At 37.7% G+C, this 22,261-nt stretch overlaps 1 protein-coding gene across 1 annotated transcript in view; it reads left to right on the top strand.

Moving 5' to 3' along the window:
* The window catches only part of LOC127448657 (plexin-A1-like), a 204,745-nt gene that overhangs the window by 90,442 nt on the left and 92,042 nt on the right, over positions 1-22,261 (top strand). The window contains exon 4 of the mRNA XM_051711354.1: positions 19,563-19,700. Within this exon, the coding sequence (XP_051567314.1) occupies positions 19,563-19,700 (138 nt within the window). The remainder of the gene's footprint in view (positions 1-19,562; positions 19,701-22,261) is intronic.

Genomic DNA, 22,261 nt, shown 5'->3' with positions numbered 1-22,261 from the left:
AGAAAAAAGTAATGTTTGGTGTTGATGGTTCCTTTTGCCCTAAATGTGCAGTGAAATATAGAAAAGGGGGAAAAATTTATTTTACCCCCATAATGTGCTGTATTTCTGAGTGAAACTGAATTTTCAAGGATGAAAAATGTAGAGCGGGACATGATTGGATTGTGATAAGTGTCTCTAAATGACAGGTGGTTGAAAAAGAAGAGGGCTTGATGATGTCAGCCGAAAAGGAAAGTAGTTTCAGAGGCGGAGCAAGTTATTACATTTGGATGAAAGAATCTAAAATAACAAACACGATGAATTGATCACATAAGACCAAGATTTTGTATTATGTAAAAAATGATTGATTATGAGATCAAATAGTGTGAATAGGGTTCACACTGATTTCGTGTTGAGTTTTTGAAAATTAGACATTTTCGAAACGCATTGAATTCAGTACGTTTACACCTGTCATCCACAATAGGATGACAATAGGATGAGCATTTCGGAAAAGTGATCCGTGATGGCGCCGTCACATTTACCTTCACACTGTGAAATTCAGTCATCTCAGTGGGAATCCACGTGGTAATGAATTTTGCGCAATGGACTACCATGGGCGAAGAATTTCCCCTTGCAGATTTCACATGGAGTTCAAGTCTGGTGAACTTCAACTGGCAAGTTCGCCGCGTTGACCATTAGGAAGTTGCTTGCTTTGGCAGTGACCTTTGTGTGGGTGGTAGGGATGGGCATTTTGGTAATTTTGTCTACTCGAGTACTCTAATTACTTGTCGAGTGCTCAAGGTCCAATGACATAACTGTACAGGTGCATCTCAATAAATTAGAATGTCGTGGAAAAGTTCATTTATTTCAGTAATTCAACTCAAATTGGGAAACTCGTGTATTAAATAAATTCAATGCACACAGACTGAAGTAGTTTAAGTCTTTGGTTCTTTTAATTGTGATGATTTTGGCTCACATTTAACAAAAACTCAATCAAATCTCGACAAATTAGAATACATCATAAGACCAATAAAAAAAAACATTTTTAGTGAATTGTTGGCCTTCTGGAAAGTATGTTCATTTACTGTATATGTACTCAATACTTGGTAGGGGCTCCTTTTGCTTTAATTACTGCCTCAATTCGGCGTGGCATGGAGGTGATCAGTTTGTGGCACTGCTGAGGTGGTATGGAAGCCCAGGTTTCTTTGACAGTGGCCTTCAGCTCATCTGCATTTTTTGGTCTCTTGTATCTCATTTTCCTCTTGACAATACCCCATAGATTCTCTATGGGGTTCAGGTCTGGTGAGTTTGCTGGCCAGTCAAGCACACCAACACCATGGTCATTTAACCAACTTTTGGTGCTTTTGGCAGTGTGGGCAGGTGCCAAATCCTGCTGGAAAATGAAATCAGCATCTTTAAAAAGCTGGTCAGCAGAAGGAAGCATGAAGTGCTCCAAAATTTCTTGGTAAACGGGTGCAGTGACTTTGGTTTTCAAAAAACACAATGGACCAACACCAGCAGATGACATTGCACCCCAAATCATCACAGACTGTGGAAACTTAACACTGGACTTCAAGCAACAGGGCTATGAGCTTCTTCACCCTTCCTCCAGACTCTAGGACCTTGGTTTCCAAATGAAATACAAAACTTGCTCTCATCTGAAAAGAGGACTTTGGACCACTGGGCAACAGTCCAGTTCTTCTCCTTAGCCCAGGTAAGATGCCTCTGACGTTGTCTGTGGTTCAGGAGTGGCTTAACAAGAGGAATACAACAACTGTAGCCAAATTCCTTGACATGTCTGTGTGTGGTGGCTCTTGATGCCTTGACCCCAGCCTCAGTCCATTCCTTGTGAAGTTCGCCCAAATTCTTGAATCGATTTTGCTTGACAATCATAAGGCTGCGGTTCTCTCGGTTGGTTGTGCATCTTTTTCTTCCACACTTTTTCCTTCCACTCAACTTTCTGTTAACATGCTTGGATACAGCACTCTGTGAACAGCCAGCTTCTTTGGCAATGAATGTTTGTGGCTTACCCTCCTTGTGAAGGGTGTCAATGAGTGTCTTCTGGACAACTGTCAGATCAGCAGTCTTCCCCATGATTGTGTAGCCTAGTGAACCAAACTGAGAGACCATTTTGAAGGCTCAGGAAACCTTTGCAGGTGTTTTGAGTTGATTAGCTGATTGGCATGTCACCATATTCTAATTTGTTGAGATAGTGAATTGGTGGGTTTTTGTTAAATGTGAGCCAAAATCATCACAATTAAAAGAACCAAAGACTTAAACTACTTCAGTCTGTGTGCATTGAATTTATTTAATACACGAGTTTCCCAATTTGAGTTGAATTACTGAAATAAATGAACTTTTCCACGACATTCTAATTTATTGAGATGCACCTGTATATACACTACCGTTCAAAAGTTTGTGGTCACATGCCTGAAATGTTTCTCATGATCTTAAAAACCTTTTGATCTGAAGGCGTATGCTTAAATGTTTGAAATTAGTTTTGTAGACAAAAATATAATTGTCTCAACATATTAATTTATTACAAAACTTATTTAAAAATTTTTTTTTTTAAATGGATGACTTGGACCAAATAATTAAGAAAAGCAGCCACTAAGTGCCCAGCATATAGATGGGAACTCCTTCAATACTGTTTAAAAAGCATCCAGGGTGATACCTCAAGAAGTTGGTTGAGAAAATGCCAAGAGTACATTTCTGCAAAATCTAGGCAAAGTGTGGCCACTATGAAGATGCTAAAATATAACACAGTTTTGATTTATTTTGGATTTTTTTAGTCACAACATAATTCCCATATTTCCATTTCTATTATTCCATAGTTGTGATGACTTTACTATTATTCTAAAATGTGAAGAAAAAAAAAGTAAAGAATGAGTAAGTGACTCTAAACTTTTGAAAGGTAGTGTATTATAACATGTCTAACGAATGCCTCTGGCTGCTACATTGCGTCTTGTTGTTCCAGTGTATCGTCTTTTCATTATTATAGGCTGTTATAAAATAATCTGCTACAAAATGTACAAAAGATTGCATAATCAAAATATAATGCATCATATTTTGACATTATGTGAAGATTCACTGCCCAACTCAATGAAAGAATGTGCACAACGCACGTCTGTCTGTTCTTCCTTCAGGTTACTGTAGTAATCTTAGTAAGCGCGCACCAGTTTTTTTAGTGACTGTCTGAACTGTCTATTTTCAAATTACGGTTGGCTTAACAGGAGACACCATAACCATCGCATTTTTAATACGCATGTTAAGTTGAAGTTCAGTTTTGAAGACGTTGCATTCTATTCCATTTAGCTGCTCTCTGTCTAGCTGTTGTATATGTGCTGCTTCAGTGAGTCCACTGCCACACACACCTGGTGTGTGTGTGTGTGTGTGTGTGTGTGTGTGTGTGTGTGTGTGTGTGTGTGTTCACTCCTGTGGGGAAAGCCGCAGTGCTCAGTATTGTTGTTGCTGTGATAATTCATGAAGCATTCCATTCAACTCGGAGAGTCTGAATTTCGAATTAAGTGAAAAGTCACATCATGCATGATCACCATCAATCATCGTTTTTATGATCGATTATTGCTGCCACGTCCGAGTACACGAGTACTCGTGCCCATCCCTAGGGGGTGGTGCTTTATACACATCTACACTGAATATTGACAATGGACAAGGATATTATTTTCATGGCAAGTTTCTTTTTAACTTCACTCTCCCAGAGGATAAAGTGCTGCATTAAAAAGTGCTTAAATTTGAATTCAAATTTAAACATGCAAAGATAAATTTGACCACGCCTTTACCACATACTTTGGAAAACAGTGCCTTTAGTAAACTCAAAGCGGAGTATTTCAAACGAGGACAAATTTGTGCAGACATGGCCTAAAACTAAAATTCTGTCATTTACTTAGCCTCATGTTGTGTATAGACCCATCTGTTATTTTTTCAGTTGAAATGAAAATTTGAATTTAAGTGTTCATAAAATGACCACATGTGACAAAATGCATGATTTAAATAGTTTATATGACTCCTGCGCTATTTTCCAGGTGTTTAGAAATCATACGGTAACTTTTTGTGGGAAACGGGCTGAAATTTTAGTCGTTATTTGCTGGTAATCTTTCACTCTGCAGTATCTTGCAAATCTCCTTTGCACTTGCTCATAGATTATGACACCAGTGATGTCGGTTGCTATTTGTCCTTGAACGTGTCAAGTTGGAATATGCAGAAGTGTTTATGAGATTTGCGAGTTACGACGTAGAAGTTTTTCAGTGAACAACAATTTAAAGTTCAGTCTGTTCCTCACATCATCCCTTCTATCTCTTGCTTGTGTGTGTATAAATCTGTGGTTCAGGCCTCTACAGAGATGAGTGCTTTGTGTGTCATAATTACTGTGCAAGAGCTGTGTATGTCGCTCTCATGATAATGTGTTTGTATTGTGATTTTCTGATTGCAGTTTAGTGGGAGAATAACTGCAGATGGAGGCGGTATAATGTGTGTGTGTGTGTGCTGGATGAATGGATTTTCAATTGCTCTGCTCTTACCAGAAAAGGCTTGTAATCGTTTGTGCCTTCACCATCAGAAGAGGTCAAACCCTTCATCGGCGAGCTTCTGCGAGAAACGTGCGTGTGTGTGTGTGTGTGTGTGTGTGTGTGATTATCACAATCACTATTGCTCTAGCCAGTGTACTAGATGTGTATTCTGTCTGTGTATGAAACATGAAGCATACTAGACCAGAGCACGTAAACAGAATCTGGAGTAGGATTGGGAACAGCGCGAAACATATGATACGAATGACTTTTATGAGCCGGTTCTTTTTAATGTTCAGTGTAAAACCTACAGCATGACCAGTGTAGTCCGATTCCTAAACAAATGACTCTAATGAGCCTGTTCTTTTAAATCTACAGCGAGAAAAATATGGTGCAACCAGTGTATTCCGATTCCTGAACAAATTACTCTTATGAGCCGGTTCTTTTAAATCTACAGCATGACCAGTGTAGCCCAATTCCGGAATGAATAACTCTGAGCCGGTTCTTTTAAATCTACAGCGCAAAACAAACGTTGCAACCATTGTGGTCCGATTCCTGAACGAATTACTCTAACAAGACGGTTCTTGTGAATCTACAGCGCAAAATATACAGCGTAACTAATGTAGCCCAATTCCAGAACAGTTGACTCCAAGTCTGTTCTTTGAATTTACAGGGCAAACATATGCCACGTCCATTGTAGCCTGATTTCTGAACGAATGACTCTTATGAATGAGATGGAGAGAGTGCTTGCAGCGATGTTAATGTGTAAGCGGAGAGGAAACACTTTTTCTCCCAGTGGAACAATGAGATTGAATGCACTGGAATCAGTACGGAGCATTTGGAAATGCCACAGGATGCAGACCATCAAAAACCTGCTTAAAACTCAAATAATGACAGAAAGCAGGTAAAATGCCAGCTAGACGTGTTTTGTGTTTAATTGGGTGTCTTTTGGGGGCAAAATAGTCACCTGAAGTGAGCTCAGTCTGATAAAACCTCTTTTTGAGGATGTCGTCAAATGGAAAAAATAATACGTTTTATAAAGTAAAACTGTTTGTTTTGTTTTTTTAATAGATTTTGGATGATGGTTAGTCAATGCTGCCCTACAAAGCCAAAACACCAACCTGGTCTTGTAGAATCACGTTTCTATACCTTTATTTTTGCTAAATAACTTTTATGCCTTTTTTTTTTATTGTTGTATGTATTGCAGCAGTTTCCTGGTGAAATGAACACTATAGGCGCTACAACAACAATTACTTTTATTCACTTTATAAGCTTTGTATCACAGACTAAGATGTCCAATTTCGCTCATAAGTCAATTGACAATGTGTAGTTACTGCATTTTACCTTTGTAATGCAGTATGATATGTCTTCATTTAGATCACTAGATACATGTGTGTTGGTACGCTTGCTTACAGTCCTACCACTGCAAATTTCGATTAAATTAAATCTGTCTGTATTGTCTGTATTGTCTCTGTATAATTAAGTGAGACAGGCTGTCTATATTGTTGGGCACGAGTGATTTAGCTTATACATTCAACCATCTGCTGTTCAACTGCACATAAGCACATGCTATAAGAGGACCTGTCAGTTTTCATTATCTTTTTTGTATGTATGTTGTAGTATTCAGTGTTTAAAAGTATATATATATATATATATGTATGTATGTGTGTGTGTGTGTGTGTGTGTGTATATATATATATGTGTATATATATATATATATATATATATATATATATATATATATATATGTATATTTATATATGTATGTTTGTATGTTCCTTGTGTTTTTTCGAGACATCTGTGTCGTCATTTTTGTTCGTATAGCACTTTTCACTACGCACATTGTTTCAAAGCGGCTTTACAGAAAATCATGCATTAACAGTAAATTAAACTCATATTTATAAAGTATTAGAGTCATCATTCTGTAGTTTCATTAAATATGATTGTAAATTGTGTATAAAAATTTAATAATTACATCATTGTATTTAGAACCCCTGTGAGCAAGCTGAAGGCGACTGTGGCAAGGAACACAAAACTCCCTAAGATGCTTGTTAATGGAGTAAAATAACCTTAGGAGAAACCAGGCTCACTGTGGGGGCCAGGTCCCCTCTGACTAAACAACATGAATGTAATGCAAATATTAGTTATTTGTGTGCTGTGCAGGTCATGGTTTAAAATTTGTAAATTATGTAAGTGTTAAGGGCCAGTGTTTAAACAAAGATTTTTTTATGAACAGTAAGATTAATGATTAATGTTTTTGAAGTCCATCCTGGATTAATTGCCGAAGTTTACATAGATGCATTATCCTTTGTTAGTTGGCTGATAAAGGCTTTTGGTGGCAAATAATTGAAAGTCTATGTATTCCATTTCAAGAGTGTAGTCCATCAATAGACAAAGGTGATGCAGGCAGAAATCAGTGAGGTGCATCGCAGTTCAACCGGCAGGTCATTTCAGTCAGGTTCGATGGGGTCCATCATAAGTTCAAGTTTCAGGCAGTGGCATATGAAGTAACCGATGTCTTAAAGTTGGAGTTAGGCATCAGTTCATCCTCTGAAGTCCATCGTAATAGACTGAAGTGATGTCTGGCTGGCACCGGCTTCATTTAGTCGTCATCACTCAGAGACACATAGCAGTGGAGTCCAACACCAATCAAGAACAGAGCTGGGTCTGGCTGGCTGTGGTTAACTCAGGATATGAATCCCGAGGTTGAGACATGGAAACAAAAAGAATGTTGGATTAGATTCTCCGTCATAAACACACCTTGAGAATTCTTGCTGTAGATCATAAAATAAGCTTCATCTGTCAGTGACCTGTACATGCCCAAATACATGCGCATACACAGGAACATCAGTGATAAATGGTTTGATTTGTTTGATGTTCTGATGAAATATTTGAAGACTGAACTAGGTTTAGGAATAACCACGTGTTTTTTAACCACTTGTTTTTCATGCCGTTCAGTTCTGTTAACTGTTCTTAAACATCTGCGTTCTTCAGCCGATGTTCACGAAACACTGCACTAAGAGTTTGTGTCTGAAATTGAAAGTGATGTGAGACAATAAATGCACAACGCATATTTCTATAGAGTGCAACAGTGCCTACCAACTTTTTCAGTCATCTTTGTTCTAGAGGTATTTTTCCCATAAAATTTCCCATAGGATTTCAAAAAAATCCATCATAAGAGTTGTAAGCCACAAACCAATTAAACCAGCTCCGAGATGAATCACAACATTACAAACTTTGATTTGAAGTAAAAGTATTTGAAAATCGGACAAAAAGACATATACAAGACTGTGTACTTAATGTCTTTAATGAGGAAATTAACTACAGTCCCATGAAGTGACGTAATCGAATGAAAAAAACGATGGACAAATATGAAACTATTGATTCAGAGTTGTTGAATATAAGTATAGAACAATATATTTTACATTTATTACAAAATACTCAGATATACACACATACAAAAGTATTTTGAAGGTGTAGTGAGAGCACTTGATTCCGTCATGGGAGTGGGTGGTCGCTGCAGAGCTCTTTTGGTGCACTATGGTTCTCTGATTGATGGATCTTTCTCTTCAGGATTACAGGTAGTGTAGTTCTTCACCAGAAATTCCACTATTAAACACAATAATAAAAAGAAAAAAGGTTGAAATAAGCATATTGCTTTGATTAACAACCTCGGAGCTCATGCTAGGTCTATCTCTCAAGGTGTATCAAAGTTGTCATTAATAATAAATTCCCCAATGGAAAAAAATTAATGGTATTTTTACTTCCTTGCACATGACAACAAACATACAGCATGACCAATGTTTTCTGATTAGTGAAAGAATGACTGAAATGACTATGAGTTGTGTCTTTGTCTCAATTTTGCGAGTTATCTGTTTGAATCAGTCTAAAAACTTACTGCTGCATCAGAGCGATTCTCGAATCATTACTTCCGGCATGTCCAACTCGAAATGAACCAAAACTCATTTCTGTTTTTTTGCGCACAGAGGTCTTGTGCAAGTTAAATTTGAATAATTTCTGATGGGTTGTTCATTTGCAGTGTAGCTGAAGATTCACACATTCAAAACAGAATGTAGTTTTAATAAATTACAAATAACATTTTCAAAATGTAAATGGACACAAATTGTTAAAATCCTGGTATACTGCAAGAGGAAATGTGCTGACCACCTGGGGAAGTGAATTGCCATATTTCTGTCTGTTACGAGTTGATGCTGTCTGCTTCCTGTCCCTGTGTGTGCATGGAACATTAGCAGTCCTAGGCAAAACCTTTAATCAAATCTCTGTCACGACTCTAAAGACATTTAATGTGGCAGCAGTTTTCACTCTTAGATTTTTTGATGATATACCATTCTCATTATTGAGTTTTATAAGTTTAATTTCCATTCTGTTGTTTTGGCTTTATATGGTAATACCATGGTACTTGGAACAGTTAGTAAGAAACGTCATAGAACATCCTAGCATTCGCATAGAAATGCCCTGCTGCATCGTGTAGTCAACTTTTGTGCGGGAAACTACTGCTGGCTTTCAAAAATCTAGTTTGATAAATGCAGCAGCGTGACACAGTGGGAGACAGATCCTTTAACCTTCATTGAAATATAGTTCACATCCTGTTTGACCCAAAGAAGTTCCAGACAGACACCCCCAGAGCACTGTTAATTACACACACACACACACACACACACACACACACACACACACACACACACACACACACACACACACACACACACAGGGCTGTTAACACAAACCGATCGATACTCACCCTTCACTCTTCATTGGCAGTGTTCACGTTCAGTTGCGGTTTGCTTGAATGAACCTTTAAACAATCTCACTTTGATTTCACTCGCTTTGCACTGGATTCCATTTCAACACACACACAAACACAGAGTGCAACCAGGGGGCGATGCCCTCCTTGTTACCCTGGCAATAGGCCAGACCGCAGCTGCAGCATGTGTTTCCCACCTGGTTGCCTGGCGACCACACGGCTGTCAGCACACTGCCAACACATGCCGCAGCTGTGTGTGTGTGTTTGTGTGTTGTACTGAACCTTCATAATTTTCCAGTAATACTGCGATGTGTAAAAGAGACAAAGGTGTTGTTAGGCACAACGCATTCCGCATAGCACGTTTTCAAGTACCTTCTTTTATAAAACAGTAACTACTCAATAGAAATATTATAAACAATTTTTTCATCAAAACATTTAGCAAATTCATTATATGGCATCCTTCCACCTAACAGTCTGGGTCTGGATGTAAAACTCCCATTTACAGTATTTTCTTAATACTGTATTAAGAAACGTAATTATTAATGATAACTTATAAACCTTTAAAGACAGACCTATCGTGAGCTCCGAGGTTAATAATCAATGGTACATGCTTCTGTTTTTTGCTTAATAGCACATTTTCTGGAAAATAACTACACTACCCATGATCCTGAAGGGAAAGATCCTCCAATCAGAGTTGGTCTCCCTAAAATCTATATATTTGTGTATATCTGAATATTTCGCATTAATATTAAATTACATCGTTTCAATACATCTAATCATCAACTTTTAAATCAATAGTTTTATATTTGTCCACCATTTTTAATTCAGTTATGTCATACACAGTGCTTCATGAGATTGTAGTTCATTCCCTCATTAAAGACGTTAAGAACACAGTCTTGTATCTTTGTCTTTTTATTACATTTTCAATTTTTTTTTTTGCTTCAAAACAAAGTTTGTGATGTTGTGATTTACCTAGGAGCTGGTTGGTTTGGTTCATGGTTTAGAACACTTTTAAGAAAGATTTTATGAAATCCCTATGGAAAAAATAAATGTGAAAAATATTTTAGGAAACAAGATGGCTGAAAAAGTGGGCGTGCACTGTACTTACCAGTTAGCATCCAGGACCAGAACAATCCATTATATAATAGTGATTCTCATGTAATATCAAAACATTAAAGACTGCAACTACTTCCTGACTCTATTTCTTTCTCTCTCTCTGATAGCTTTTACTGCTGGAGTTGAGAGCTGAATTAAAGAGGAACAGTTCGAACAGATTTATAACTCTTGGCAGTGTGTGTGTGTGTGTGTGTGTGTGATGGTACGGCTTCAGTATTGTTTGTGACTCTAGAAGCATCTCAGAAACCTTGATGTTGTATAGATGTGTGTGTGTGGACACTGCAATATTATCAAGGGACAGGTGGTGGAATATGTCATTGTTTAATTATGTCTGGCATCCTTAAACGCTCATTTTAGGCATCAGTGGTTTGGTAATCGCCCGCTACTCCCTGAGGAAGACTAGTTCTCGAGCTATTAAAGATTACACAACACACATGCACGTACGTTTACTTGGCGTATCTAAATGAGGACATACCATAGACTTAGAATGTTTTTATCTAAAGGTTATAATTACTATAGTCTAACCCTAAAAGACATCATTGTTTTCAGAAGTATGTGAACATGCAAAGAGTTTCGTTTTCAGTGGAAGAAGCGTCAATGTACCGCAAATGTACCGAAATCAATGCTTTTTCAAACGAAAACGCGACTTCTCACGCAAATGCTCTCGTTTACTCATTAGCTTGGCCTATGGATATTAATTACGCAATTCCATCATGTAAATATTCAGTAGGCCCTGTAGTCCGGCCTGACTTGCTGAGAGAGTGCCTTTTAGAGGCTGATGTTTGGTCTTTAAATTGTCATTTTATGTGGATAGCTAACTTTTTGTTTCCCTTTGTATTGTTGCCAAGCAAAAAAAAACAAAAAACTAAAAATCGAATTAATATTTCACAATAAGTGCATTGGACAAACTTAGCCATTTCTAGGAGTTATAACGGTTGCTACACCCCTCCGTTTATCCTGTAACAGCAATAAAACTTGATTTGAAGTGTGTATTGCTCTGTTGTATATGCGTAATTGATTTTATGTGGTTTGAGGAATGAAATGTTTGTATATTAACAGGCTGAGTACATTACAGATACTCTATACTCCTATACTGTTTGCTCAAGCACATAAATGCACTCTCAGGAGAGAGAGATTACTGCATCGCAGTCAGAGATGTTGCTCACTTAATGGTGCGTGTTTATTGAGAGCAGGAGAAATGGTGGATGTGTTAAACATTCAAGAACTGCTCCCTTCTGTCTCTGGATCATATTTACATAAGTAATATATGCGGTACCTCTCTTGGGTATCGTTACACTCATATTCACTCTGTAGGATTAAGTGAGCACCACCTTCAGACATAACCTGAAACTGTACATAAAAGGCCTTCTTGCATACTTAATATCTTCATGTGTTAATGTCTATTATAGGAATAATGCACAGTGTTTTTGGCCTTTCTGGAGCTTGACAGCTCTAGTTCTTTTTCACTTTAGTTGTATGGGAAAGCAGCAGCCTGCAGTTGTCTTGTAAAAGTCAAGTACTTCAATTGATATATAAATATTCTGTTTTAATTATTCATGATGATTAATGCTCATGCTGACATTTTTAGTTGAGCAGTTGAACTTTGTAAATAAATGTGAAAAGAGTTTATATATATTTATTTTTTATATATATATATAGAGAGAGAGAGAGAGAGAGAGAGAGAGAGAGAGTTTGCAGGTGTTCTCCGCATTCAGACGTAACCAAATATTCTGGATTGGGGGCAACATAATTAGAGTATGTTGCCTTTAAAGGGGGTCACCCACCGGATGCGTCCGGCAGACCACATAGTGCATTCTAAAATTTGAAACAACTGTTTTCAATGAAGGTACACTGTTTTGTTTGCTTTGTTTAGTCAATGTGAATTTGTTTGTTCACTAAATTCTTGTTGAGAGAACTACTAATTTCTAGTTCAGCCAACTGACAATTCACAATGTGAGAACTTTCATTTTGTCACCATTTAAAGTACTTTTATATGAAGTTACCAGCAATCTTTGCCTCTGAAGAGAGAGGTATGTCTTGCGAGGCAAGGCGGTATGAACAATTGTTTGATGTAGACACACAATAGACCTCAATCCTTAACACACAATCCTCAATAACGGTGACAATCAACAAACCTCATTAACAGCAACTTGCATATTTTCCATTAAATTCAACCCAAATCATTATCAAAGGACATAGATTATTTACTTTAGCGTTCTTCATTCTTGAACAAGGGAAAAACCTTGGTAACTTTTGTGTGTACTGTCTGCAACCTGAACCGCATCGACGTGCCCTGTGTTTGATACCTGTGCCGTGTCCTAGCTGCGATGTGGCATGGTGCTTCTCATCTGGTGTGCGACCACCTTAGATACCTTTTGGCCAATTATAAGGCAGCATATGGGTAAGGCGCTTCAGTTAATGTTTACATCAACCATCAGAATGAGGAAAAAATTTAATCTCGGTGATTTCAACAGTGACATGATTTTTGGTGCCAGATGGGCTGATTTTTGTATTTCTGTAACTGCAGATCTCCTGGGATTTTCACGCACAACAGTCTCTAGAATTTACTCAGAATGGTGCCAAAAACAAAAAACATCCGGTGAGTGGCGGTTCTGCAGACGGAAACAACTTGTTGATAAGAGAGGTCAACGGAGAATGGCCAGACTGGTTTGAGCTGACAGAAAGGCTACGGTAACTCGGATAACCCCTCTGTACAGTTGTAGCGAGCAGAATAGCATCTCAGAATGCACAACACATTGAACCTTGAGGTGGATGGGCTACAACAACAGAAGACCACGTTGGGTTCCACTTCTGTCAGCCAAGAATAGAAAGCTGAGGCTACAGTTGGCCTACCAAATCTGCATGTCGCAGCATAAATCGAGATTTGTCAGACCAGGTAGAGATTAGCTGACAGTAGTGGTATCCGGAGAGGTCTTCTGCTGCTGTAGCCCATCCACCTCAACGTTCGACATGTTGTATGTTCAGAAATGCTTTTCTGCATAGCACTGTTGTAACGTGTGGTTATTTGGGTTACTGTCACCTTCCTATTAGTTTGGACCAGTCTGGCCATTCTCCTCTGACCTCTGTCAATAACATGCCATTTTCACCCACAGAACTGCCACTCGCTGGATGTTTTTTGTTTTTCGCACCATTCTCTATACACTCTAGAGACTGTTGTGCATGAAAATCCCAGGGGCCGTTTGTACCAGATGAACGTAAAAAAGTTGTGCATAAGCCCTACGGCTTAGCTACGTCCAGCCTTGTGATAAATATTACACCTGTTGCACCATCTAAAACTACGACTAGGCGCAGCTACACCCAGCGTAGACTATGCGCGTCCACGCTGACACATTCTACCACAGTGATAGTTTCCACGCCATTCACGTTGCTATGGTTACAAACTTAAATTTACTGGCGAATAGATTAAAAATGACTGTGGAGTTGAAAAAAAAGAATAATGTATTACTCAGACTGTTAAACAAGAAAAATTATCGAACTGCACACTAAGTATATGTATATATTAGTATGCAAACAAAGCAATGCCATAACTAATAAGAAAAAACAACACGTCTGGCAGATAATAACAGTGGCAGTCAATGAAGCAGAGGGTGGATTAGGAAGTCGGACAGTCAACAAAGTGAAGAAAAATAAAATTACCTTCTTTAGGCAGCCAGGAGAGACTCTAGCTTGCTCAAAAACCCCCAGACAGGTGGGGGACCCACTCCTAAAATCTCACCCTACAGCACGATCATCATGGAAGTGTTTGGAGACGACTCGCCAGCTTTCAAAGGCTATGACACTAGTGTCAGCTATATAGGCCTAACGGAAGAAAAGCAAGTTGAAGCTGAAGAGGACTCATGTTTTTCTTCCACATCAAATGCAAGTTTGTCAGACACCAGTCATGAAGGTAACATGGCCTCTAAAAATAGTAGGCTAATAAATAGTAATAGTAATGAACCTGTTTCCACTGGGTGTATGGAGTAGCCTACACAAATTTATGAAGCAAGTTTTATTTTAATGAAGCTGCATCTCTTGCAGAGAATCCAAACCGGACTTTAGCACCGCGGACAGCTCCGAAAAACACGGCAACTGTACCTGCTTGAAGGACAAGAGATCCGGATCTCCAATCTGTGTTACTGGAGAAAGAAATAATGAGAGTGGAGATGGAGAAGTTAAGGGTGGAAAAGGATAAGCTTGAGCTCGAGAAATGGAGACTTGCCTTAGAAATCCAGCTATTACAGCGAAGGGCCAGCTACACAATCGAGAATGTGTGTTTTTTATGAACATCTATATAATACCATACACCCTATTAACATCATTAATTAACATTAATCTAAATAAATATACTGTAAATCCCTGAATAAACACAATATAATCAATAAATTATTTATTTACAAGCTGGTTACAGAAATAATATTTATTTCATTAAGAATAAAAACGTTATGCCAGCAATCATTTTGCACAGCTTGACTTTATTCACTTTGCTTAAGCTTTACGACAGTACAAAAATGTGAAATGTTGATGTAACAAAATTATTAAAGATGATATTTCTCTTGCATTAAAATAGCTACAATTCATATTCAACCTAAACATAAGCCACACACACCTGCGCTTTAGCACTTCTATGCAGCGCTCAATGATCGACCTCGTCCGTTAGTGCACATAGTTGTATTGCCTTTCATGCTCCGTCTGGGGTACCATGACAGGTGTCCTCAGCCTTCCTTAAAGGGTAGCCACTGTCGTCAAGCATTATGCCAGAGAGCCGTCCCTCCTCACACACTCTTGCCAGTGCGCTCTTCCTCAAGATGTCAGAAGTTTACATATACCTTAGCCAAATACAGTTAAACTCAGTTTTTCACAATTCCTGACATTTAATTGTAGAAAACATTCCCTGTCTTAGGTCAGTTAGGATCACTACTTTATTTTAAGAATGTTATATGTCGGAATAATAGTAGATAGAATGATTTATTTCAGCTTTTATTTGTTTCATCACATTCCCAGTGGGTCAGAAGTTTACATACACTTTGTTAGTATTTGGTAGCATTGCCTTTACATTGTTAAACTTGGGTCAAATGCTTTAGGTAGCCTTCCACAAGCTTCTCACAATAAGTTGCTAGAATTTTGGCCCATTCCTCCAACTGGTGTAACTGAGGCAGGTTTGTAGGCCTCCTTGCTCGCACATGCTTTTTCAGTTCTGCCCACAAATTTTCTATCGGATTGAGGTCAGGGCTTTGTGGTGGCCACTCCAATACCTTGACTTTGTTGTCTTTAAGCCATTTTGCCACAACTTTGTTTGCTTGGGGTCATTGTCCATTTGGAAGACCCATTTGTGACCGAGCTTTAACTTCCTGGCTGATGTCTTGAGATGTTGCTTCAATATATCCACATAATTTTCCTTCCTCATGATGCCATCTATTTTGTGAAGTGCACCAGTCCCTCCTGCAGCAAAGCACCCCAACAACATGATGCTGCCACCCCCATGCTTCACGGTTGGGATGGTGTTCTTCGGCTTGCAAGCCTCACCCTTTTTCCTCCAAACATAACGATGGTCATTATGGCCAAAAAGTTCCAATTTTGTTTCATCAGACCAGAGGAAATTTTTCCAAAAAGTAAGATCTTTGTCCCCACGTGCACTTGCAAACTGTAGTCTGGCTTTTTTTATGGTGGTTTTGGAGCATTGGCTTCCTTGCTGAGCAGCCTTTCAGGTTATGTCAATATAGGACTCGTTTTTCTGTGGATATAGATATTGTCAACCTGTTTCCTCCAGCATCTTCACAAGGTCCATTGCTGTTGTTCTGGGATTGATTTGCACTTTTCGCACCAAACTACGTTCATCTCTAGGAGACATAATGCTTCTCCTTCCTGAGTGGTATGATGGCTGCGTGGTCCCATGGTTTTGTTATTTGCGTACTATTGTTTGTACAGATGAACGTGGTACCTTCAGGCATTTGGAAATTGCTCCCAAGGATGAACCAGACTTGTAGAAGTCCACAGTTTTTTTTTTTTTTTTTTTTTTTTTCTTCTGAGGTCTTGGCTGATTTCTTTTGATTTTCCCATGATGTCAAGCAAAGAGGCACTGAGTTTGAAGGTAGGCCTTAAAATACATCCACAGGAACACCTCCAATTCAGTACACCTCCTATCAGAAGCTAATTGTCTAAAGGCTTGACATTTTCTGGAACTTCCCAAGCTGTTTAATGGCAAAGTTAACTTAAAGTTAGTACATATATATATATATATATATATATATATATATATATATACATACATACATACATACATACATACATACATACACACACCACGGGTCTGTTAAATGCATGATTCTGATTGGTTCACGGACGTTCTAAGGTGTGCAATTATTTTTCAAGTAAATGCATGGCTATGAAGTAGTTCCAGGTCTTGACCACATAACTGTTCCATATCACTTCGCCAAATTATTTCAGTTATTTCAAAGAGCTCTACAGGCTACCACAACAAAATAACTAAATATATGTAAGGAATAACTGATGACGGACCATTGAATTATTGAAAAATAATGTGTGTGTGTGTGTGTGTGTGTGTGTGTGTGTGTGTGTGTGTGTGTGTGTGTGTGTATATATATATATATATATATATGTAAGGAATACTTGACGATGGACCGTTTTTGACTCGGTTGTGCTTTATTTTTAAATAATTCAACGGGCCAGAGTCAATTATTCCACTTATACCATGGTTACCACACCTTAATACATTGTTCAGAGTTTTATCTCAAGACATTTTCTGGTTTTTGTCCCTAAAGCGCTCTTGTGAGTGGAACTACTTTCTTCACCATGGGTTCAGCCTCTTGCTCTGATACAGTCCGAGCCTTCGTTGCTAGTCTGAAAACATCACTTCAGAACTAGCAATGGAGGTTAGCGAGGCTTGCGCTGCTTTACTCTTGGACTTACTGGAGTAACAAGTTTATGCGTGTGTGAGAGTTTGTGTGCAAGTTTGTTTTTGAGGGATCGAAAGAGAGAAGCTCAGAAACTGAGAGAGATCGCCTGTGGGATTACCTTTATTTGTTGCAGCTCTCGTCAGAAGTAATGTTGCTTCAAAATCGGCAAGATGTAAGTTTAAGCACTTCTCAGCTGCAGCGAGTGTCGCCATATTTCCGTTGTAAACCTTAACAACTGTTTTCAGCCCTACTGAGATGCAGGTGTGCACTGACATGACGGCTCTATTTTTCACTCTCGAGTAAGTGTGTGCATAATGCGTATATGTTTGTGTGTCCACGTGTGTGTGAGAGCTTAAGAGAGGGGGAGGGGGAGCGTGAGGGTGTTTCCCACAGATATTTCAGATAATATAGAAACTGTTGTATTGATCAAGTGTATCTTGCTCTGAAACAGCTGAAGCCTTCATTGCTGCTTTTCGGCTTTGGAGTAACAAGGTAGTGTGTGTGTGTGTGCGCGCGTGTGTGCGGATCACAAGGACGCTTTTCAATCGAAATTGAAATAAATTTAGGATATTACAGACATTGTTTGTCATTCTTATCCAATGTACTTAACCAATGTCTTTGTTTTATTTGGTTATTTTGTTGTGGTAGCCTGTAGAGCTCTTTGAAATAACTGAAATAATTTGGCAAGGTGATATGGAACCGTTATGTGGTCAAGACCTGGAACTACTTCATAGCTGTCTGTTTACTTGAAAAATAATTGCACACCTTAGAACGTCCGTGAATCAATCAGAATCAAGCATTTAACAGACTCGTTGTGTGTGTGTGTGTGTGTGTGTGTGTGTGTGTGTGTATATATATATATACATACATACAGTTGTGCTCAAAAGTTTGCATACCCTGGCAGAAATTGTGCAATTTTGGCATGGATTTTGAAAATATGACTGATCATGCAAAAATCTTTTATTTAAGGATAGTGATCATATGAAGCCATTTATTATCACATAGTTGTTTGGCACCTTTTACAGAAATACAGGCTGCTCTGGAAAAAGACGGTGTGGTTGTTTCAAGGAGCACAATACTTGATGACCTCTCTCCAAACATAGCGCTTTTGTTTGTGACCATAAAGCTCTATTTTGGTCTCGTCACTCCAAATTACAGTGTGCCAGAAGCTGTGAGGCATGTCAAGGTGTTGTCGGGCATATTGTTACCGGGCTTTTTTGTGGCATTGGCTTCTTTCTGGCAACTCGACCATGCAGCTCATTTTTGTTCAAGTATCGTTGTATTGTGCTCCTTGAAACAACCACACCGTCTCTTTCCAGAGCAGCCTGTATTTTTCATGAGGTTACCTGTAGGTTTTTCTTTGTATCCCGAACAATTCTTCTGGCAGTTGTGGCTGAAATCTTTCTTGGTCTACCTGACCTTGGCTTGGTATCAAGAGATCCCCAAAAAGTGATTGAACAGTACTGACTGGCATTTTCAAGGCTTTGGATATATTTTTATATCCTTTTCCATCTTTATAAGGTTCCATTACCTTGTTACACAGGTCTTTTGACAGTTCTTTTCTGCTCCCCATGGCTCAGTATCTAGCCTGCTCAGTGCATCCACATGAGAGCTAACAAACTCATTGACCATTTATACACAGACACTAATTGCAATTTAAAAAGCCACAGGTGTGGGAAATTAACCTTTAATTGCCATTTAAACCTGTGTGTGTCACCTTTTGTGTCTGTAACAAGGCCAGACATTCAAGGGTATGTAAAATTTTGATCAAGGCCATTTGGGTGATTTCTGTTACCATTATGATTTTAAAAAGGAGCCAAACAACTATGTGATAATAAATGGCTTCATATGATCACTATCCTTAAATAAAAGATTTTTTTACATGATCAGTCATATTTTCACAATATCTTTCACAATTTCTGCCAAGGTATGCAAACTTTTGAGCACAGCTGTCTATTTGGTGTGTGTGTGTGAAATATATATATATATATATATATATATATATATATATATATATATATATATATATATATATATATATATATATATTGTGTGGTGATGTATATATATGTATATATATATGTTTGTATGTGTGTGTGTGTATATATATATGACACACTCGTGTTATTACAGTAATGATGTTTGTGTTTTCATGATCAAAGCCTTTGGCCTTGTGTCAGTGCTTTTCTGTCTGTAAAATTATTACGGATGTGTTAATAAGATGTTAATGAGATGTTAATGATCTCGCTGTAACTTGTGTTTTGTCAGATTCTGATTAATTCAGTGAGTCCTTCCAGACCTGCGCTGCTGTACGAGAGCGTTACTGTGAGCGAGGGCGGCCCGGTTCTACGAGACATGCTCTTCAGCCCCAACCTAAAGTTCATATACACACTGACCGATAAACAGGTGAATACACACACGCAAATACACACAAACTTTTTCGCACATACTTGTGAGGACATTCATTTGACATCTGTTGTTCTTAAAGGAATGTTTTTGAATTTTAATTACCACATAATTTTTCTCGTCCTTTATGTGGCAAGCCAATAAACATTGAACTCAAATTAAGAAATCAAAACTCAAACTTTTAAAGTGCATGTAATTGTACTAACAGTTTTATTTTAAGACTTACCATGTTAAGACAACATAGCAGTAAACCCGGTAACTTTCGCATGATGGGAGCAAGGACACCGGTAAGGGATGTGAGGTTACAATATGTAACTGTTTTTTTTTTTTTTTTACTTTACAGCTCAAATAATAAACATGTTTTACTGAATAATTCATAAACTGCTTTAACAGTCGCTGTCACTGCATTTTTATTTATTTTTTATTATTATTAAAGGACAAGCCCATTTTTTTCTGTGGTAGACAAGGTTAAAAAATAGCACTAATGCGTATCAATAGAGATTTCCAGATCTGATTTGATTCAGATTAATTTAGTTACAATGTCCATTTTGTTTGCATATGAAGTAAATTCTCTCTTAGCTAATGATGTATATTATACAGGTGACCTTCTAACTTGGTATGTTATGAAAATATTAATTTTAAATACTAACAATAGTGCCCAAACTTTGTTCAGCTGCTATTTATTTAACAGATATAGTAAACAGAAGTAAACTTTAAAGTAAAATTAAAAGATCAATCTTAGGATTTTAAGTATCAATGTTGCGATCGTTCAGATGAATTGTAAAATCAATATTTTTACCAGCTCTACACAAATGCTATTGATGCAAGCTCATGCAGCCCTATTTTGTACTTTTATTTGTGAGGATGGTCCCCATAAGTCAGGTTAAAGAGATTGTACTATGTTTGTGACTGTGTTTTTAGAAATGTTGAATATTGGTTTGTATATTGAAAATTATAAGTTACTGTTATGCAGTTTTATGTAGTGAAGGGTTAATTTATTCTCCCTCTCATGCACACAAGAACACTCATATGGATCTTAACATGCATTGAAGAACTTAATATGATGTACTTATACTGTATTTTACTTTTGTACCTTGCTATATTTCTGTGGATAATACACACTTTAGCTTTAAAGAATGCTTTTACTGTTATTATTTCAATAAGAAACCTTTTTAATTTAATTCATATGTCAGAGTGCTCCTGGAAGATGAAATGATGGTAGCTACAGTAAGTATAAGCCTGAAAAGCAAAATAAAAAAAACATAATTTTTTCTGTTTTTATCAGTTTCTATTTTTTCCTGTTCCTTCCTTTTCCATCGCGAGATAATAAGCTGCAGGGCCAGAATTGAGAGTCACTGCTCGGACAAAAGTTTAAGCTCTATTTAAAGCATTGACAGAATAATTTAGCATTGGTCTCTTGTTCTTCAGCAGTTAATTAAAAAGTGTCTGAAAGTCTGTCTCCTCGCACCCATCCGATCTGCGAGGCCTTGGGCGAAACGCTACATGATGGAACACCCTCAACTCCTAAAGCTCTCCGGATAAAACCAGATGACCGTCACATCTGGATGAAACTCAAACGTGTGTGTGTTTGAAATCCGAATTACATTTTTACTTTTTTTGCATCATGTTTGGTTAGGACACATTGTCAGAGATGATAAAATGACCACTTCTTTTGGTGCAAGAAACCTTCCTAGACTAACATTATAAATATAATAAATTCAGGGGAAAATGGTACAAAAGTGTCAAATATGACCTCTTCAATCGATAATTCAACTCGAATTTTTGTGTGGGAACTGTGTAAATTTGTGAATAGGAGCGAGAGAAAGAGAGAGGTGAGGTTATCATGTGTGCTGTTAAAGCTCTGAAGTTTAAAGTCTTAACCTTTTTGTTATTTCTAATCAAATCATTGATCATCTAGAGCGAAGTTAATCCCATAATCCCTCATATCAGCACACAGTGAATCGTCCAGTCTAACACTAATTAACGCGTGTGTGTGGAGTATTGATTGTGTGAAGGTTTTTATTAAAACGCTCTGGATTAGCAGAGATGTATGATATTTCTTTTAAATTTTTTTTTTTTTTTTTTACGTAAAACAAATTTTTTTTATTTTTTATCCAAGGATCTTAAGTATATTGAGTTTCTTTCTTTCTGTCTTTCTTTCCTTCTTTCTAATTTCCTACATTTCTTATTTCCTACCTTCTTTCCCTCCTTCCTTCCGTCACTCTTCTGATTTTCTTCTTCCCTTCATTTGAGAATCAGAATGAGCTTTATTGCCATGTATGCTTGCAAATACAAGGATTTTTTCTTGGTGACAGATGCTTCCAGTGCACAAACAATACAGCAATAAGACAGAGATAATAATAAAAAAAAAAAGGCCAATAGAAAATATATGTACAAATGCAAATCTGTTAAATACAGTGCAATGGAATGTAATGCAGAAGAGTTTGGATATGTTAAATAAATATAATTGACTAAGCTGTGTATTGCATGTAATTATTGCACAATGGGGCAGTTTTAACTGTTCATGAGATGGATAGCCTGAGGGAAAAAAAACTGTTCTT

Source organism: Myxocyprinus asiaticus, chromosome 12 (assembly GCF_019703515.2).
Source record: "Myxocyprinus asiaticus isolate MX2 ecotype Aquarium Trade chromosome 12, UBuf_Myxa_2, whole genome shotgun sequence".
Taxonomy (NCBI): Eukaryota; Metazoa; Chordata; class Actinopteri; order Cypriniformes; family Catostomidae; genus Myxocyprinus; species Myxocyprinus asiaticus.
The sequence above is the reverse complement of the archived record's forward strand: the minus strand, read 5'-3'. Positions and strand labels throughout refer to the sequence as shown.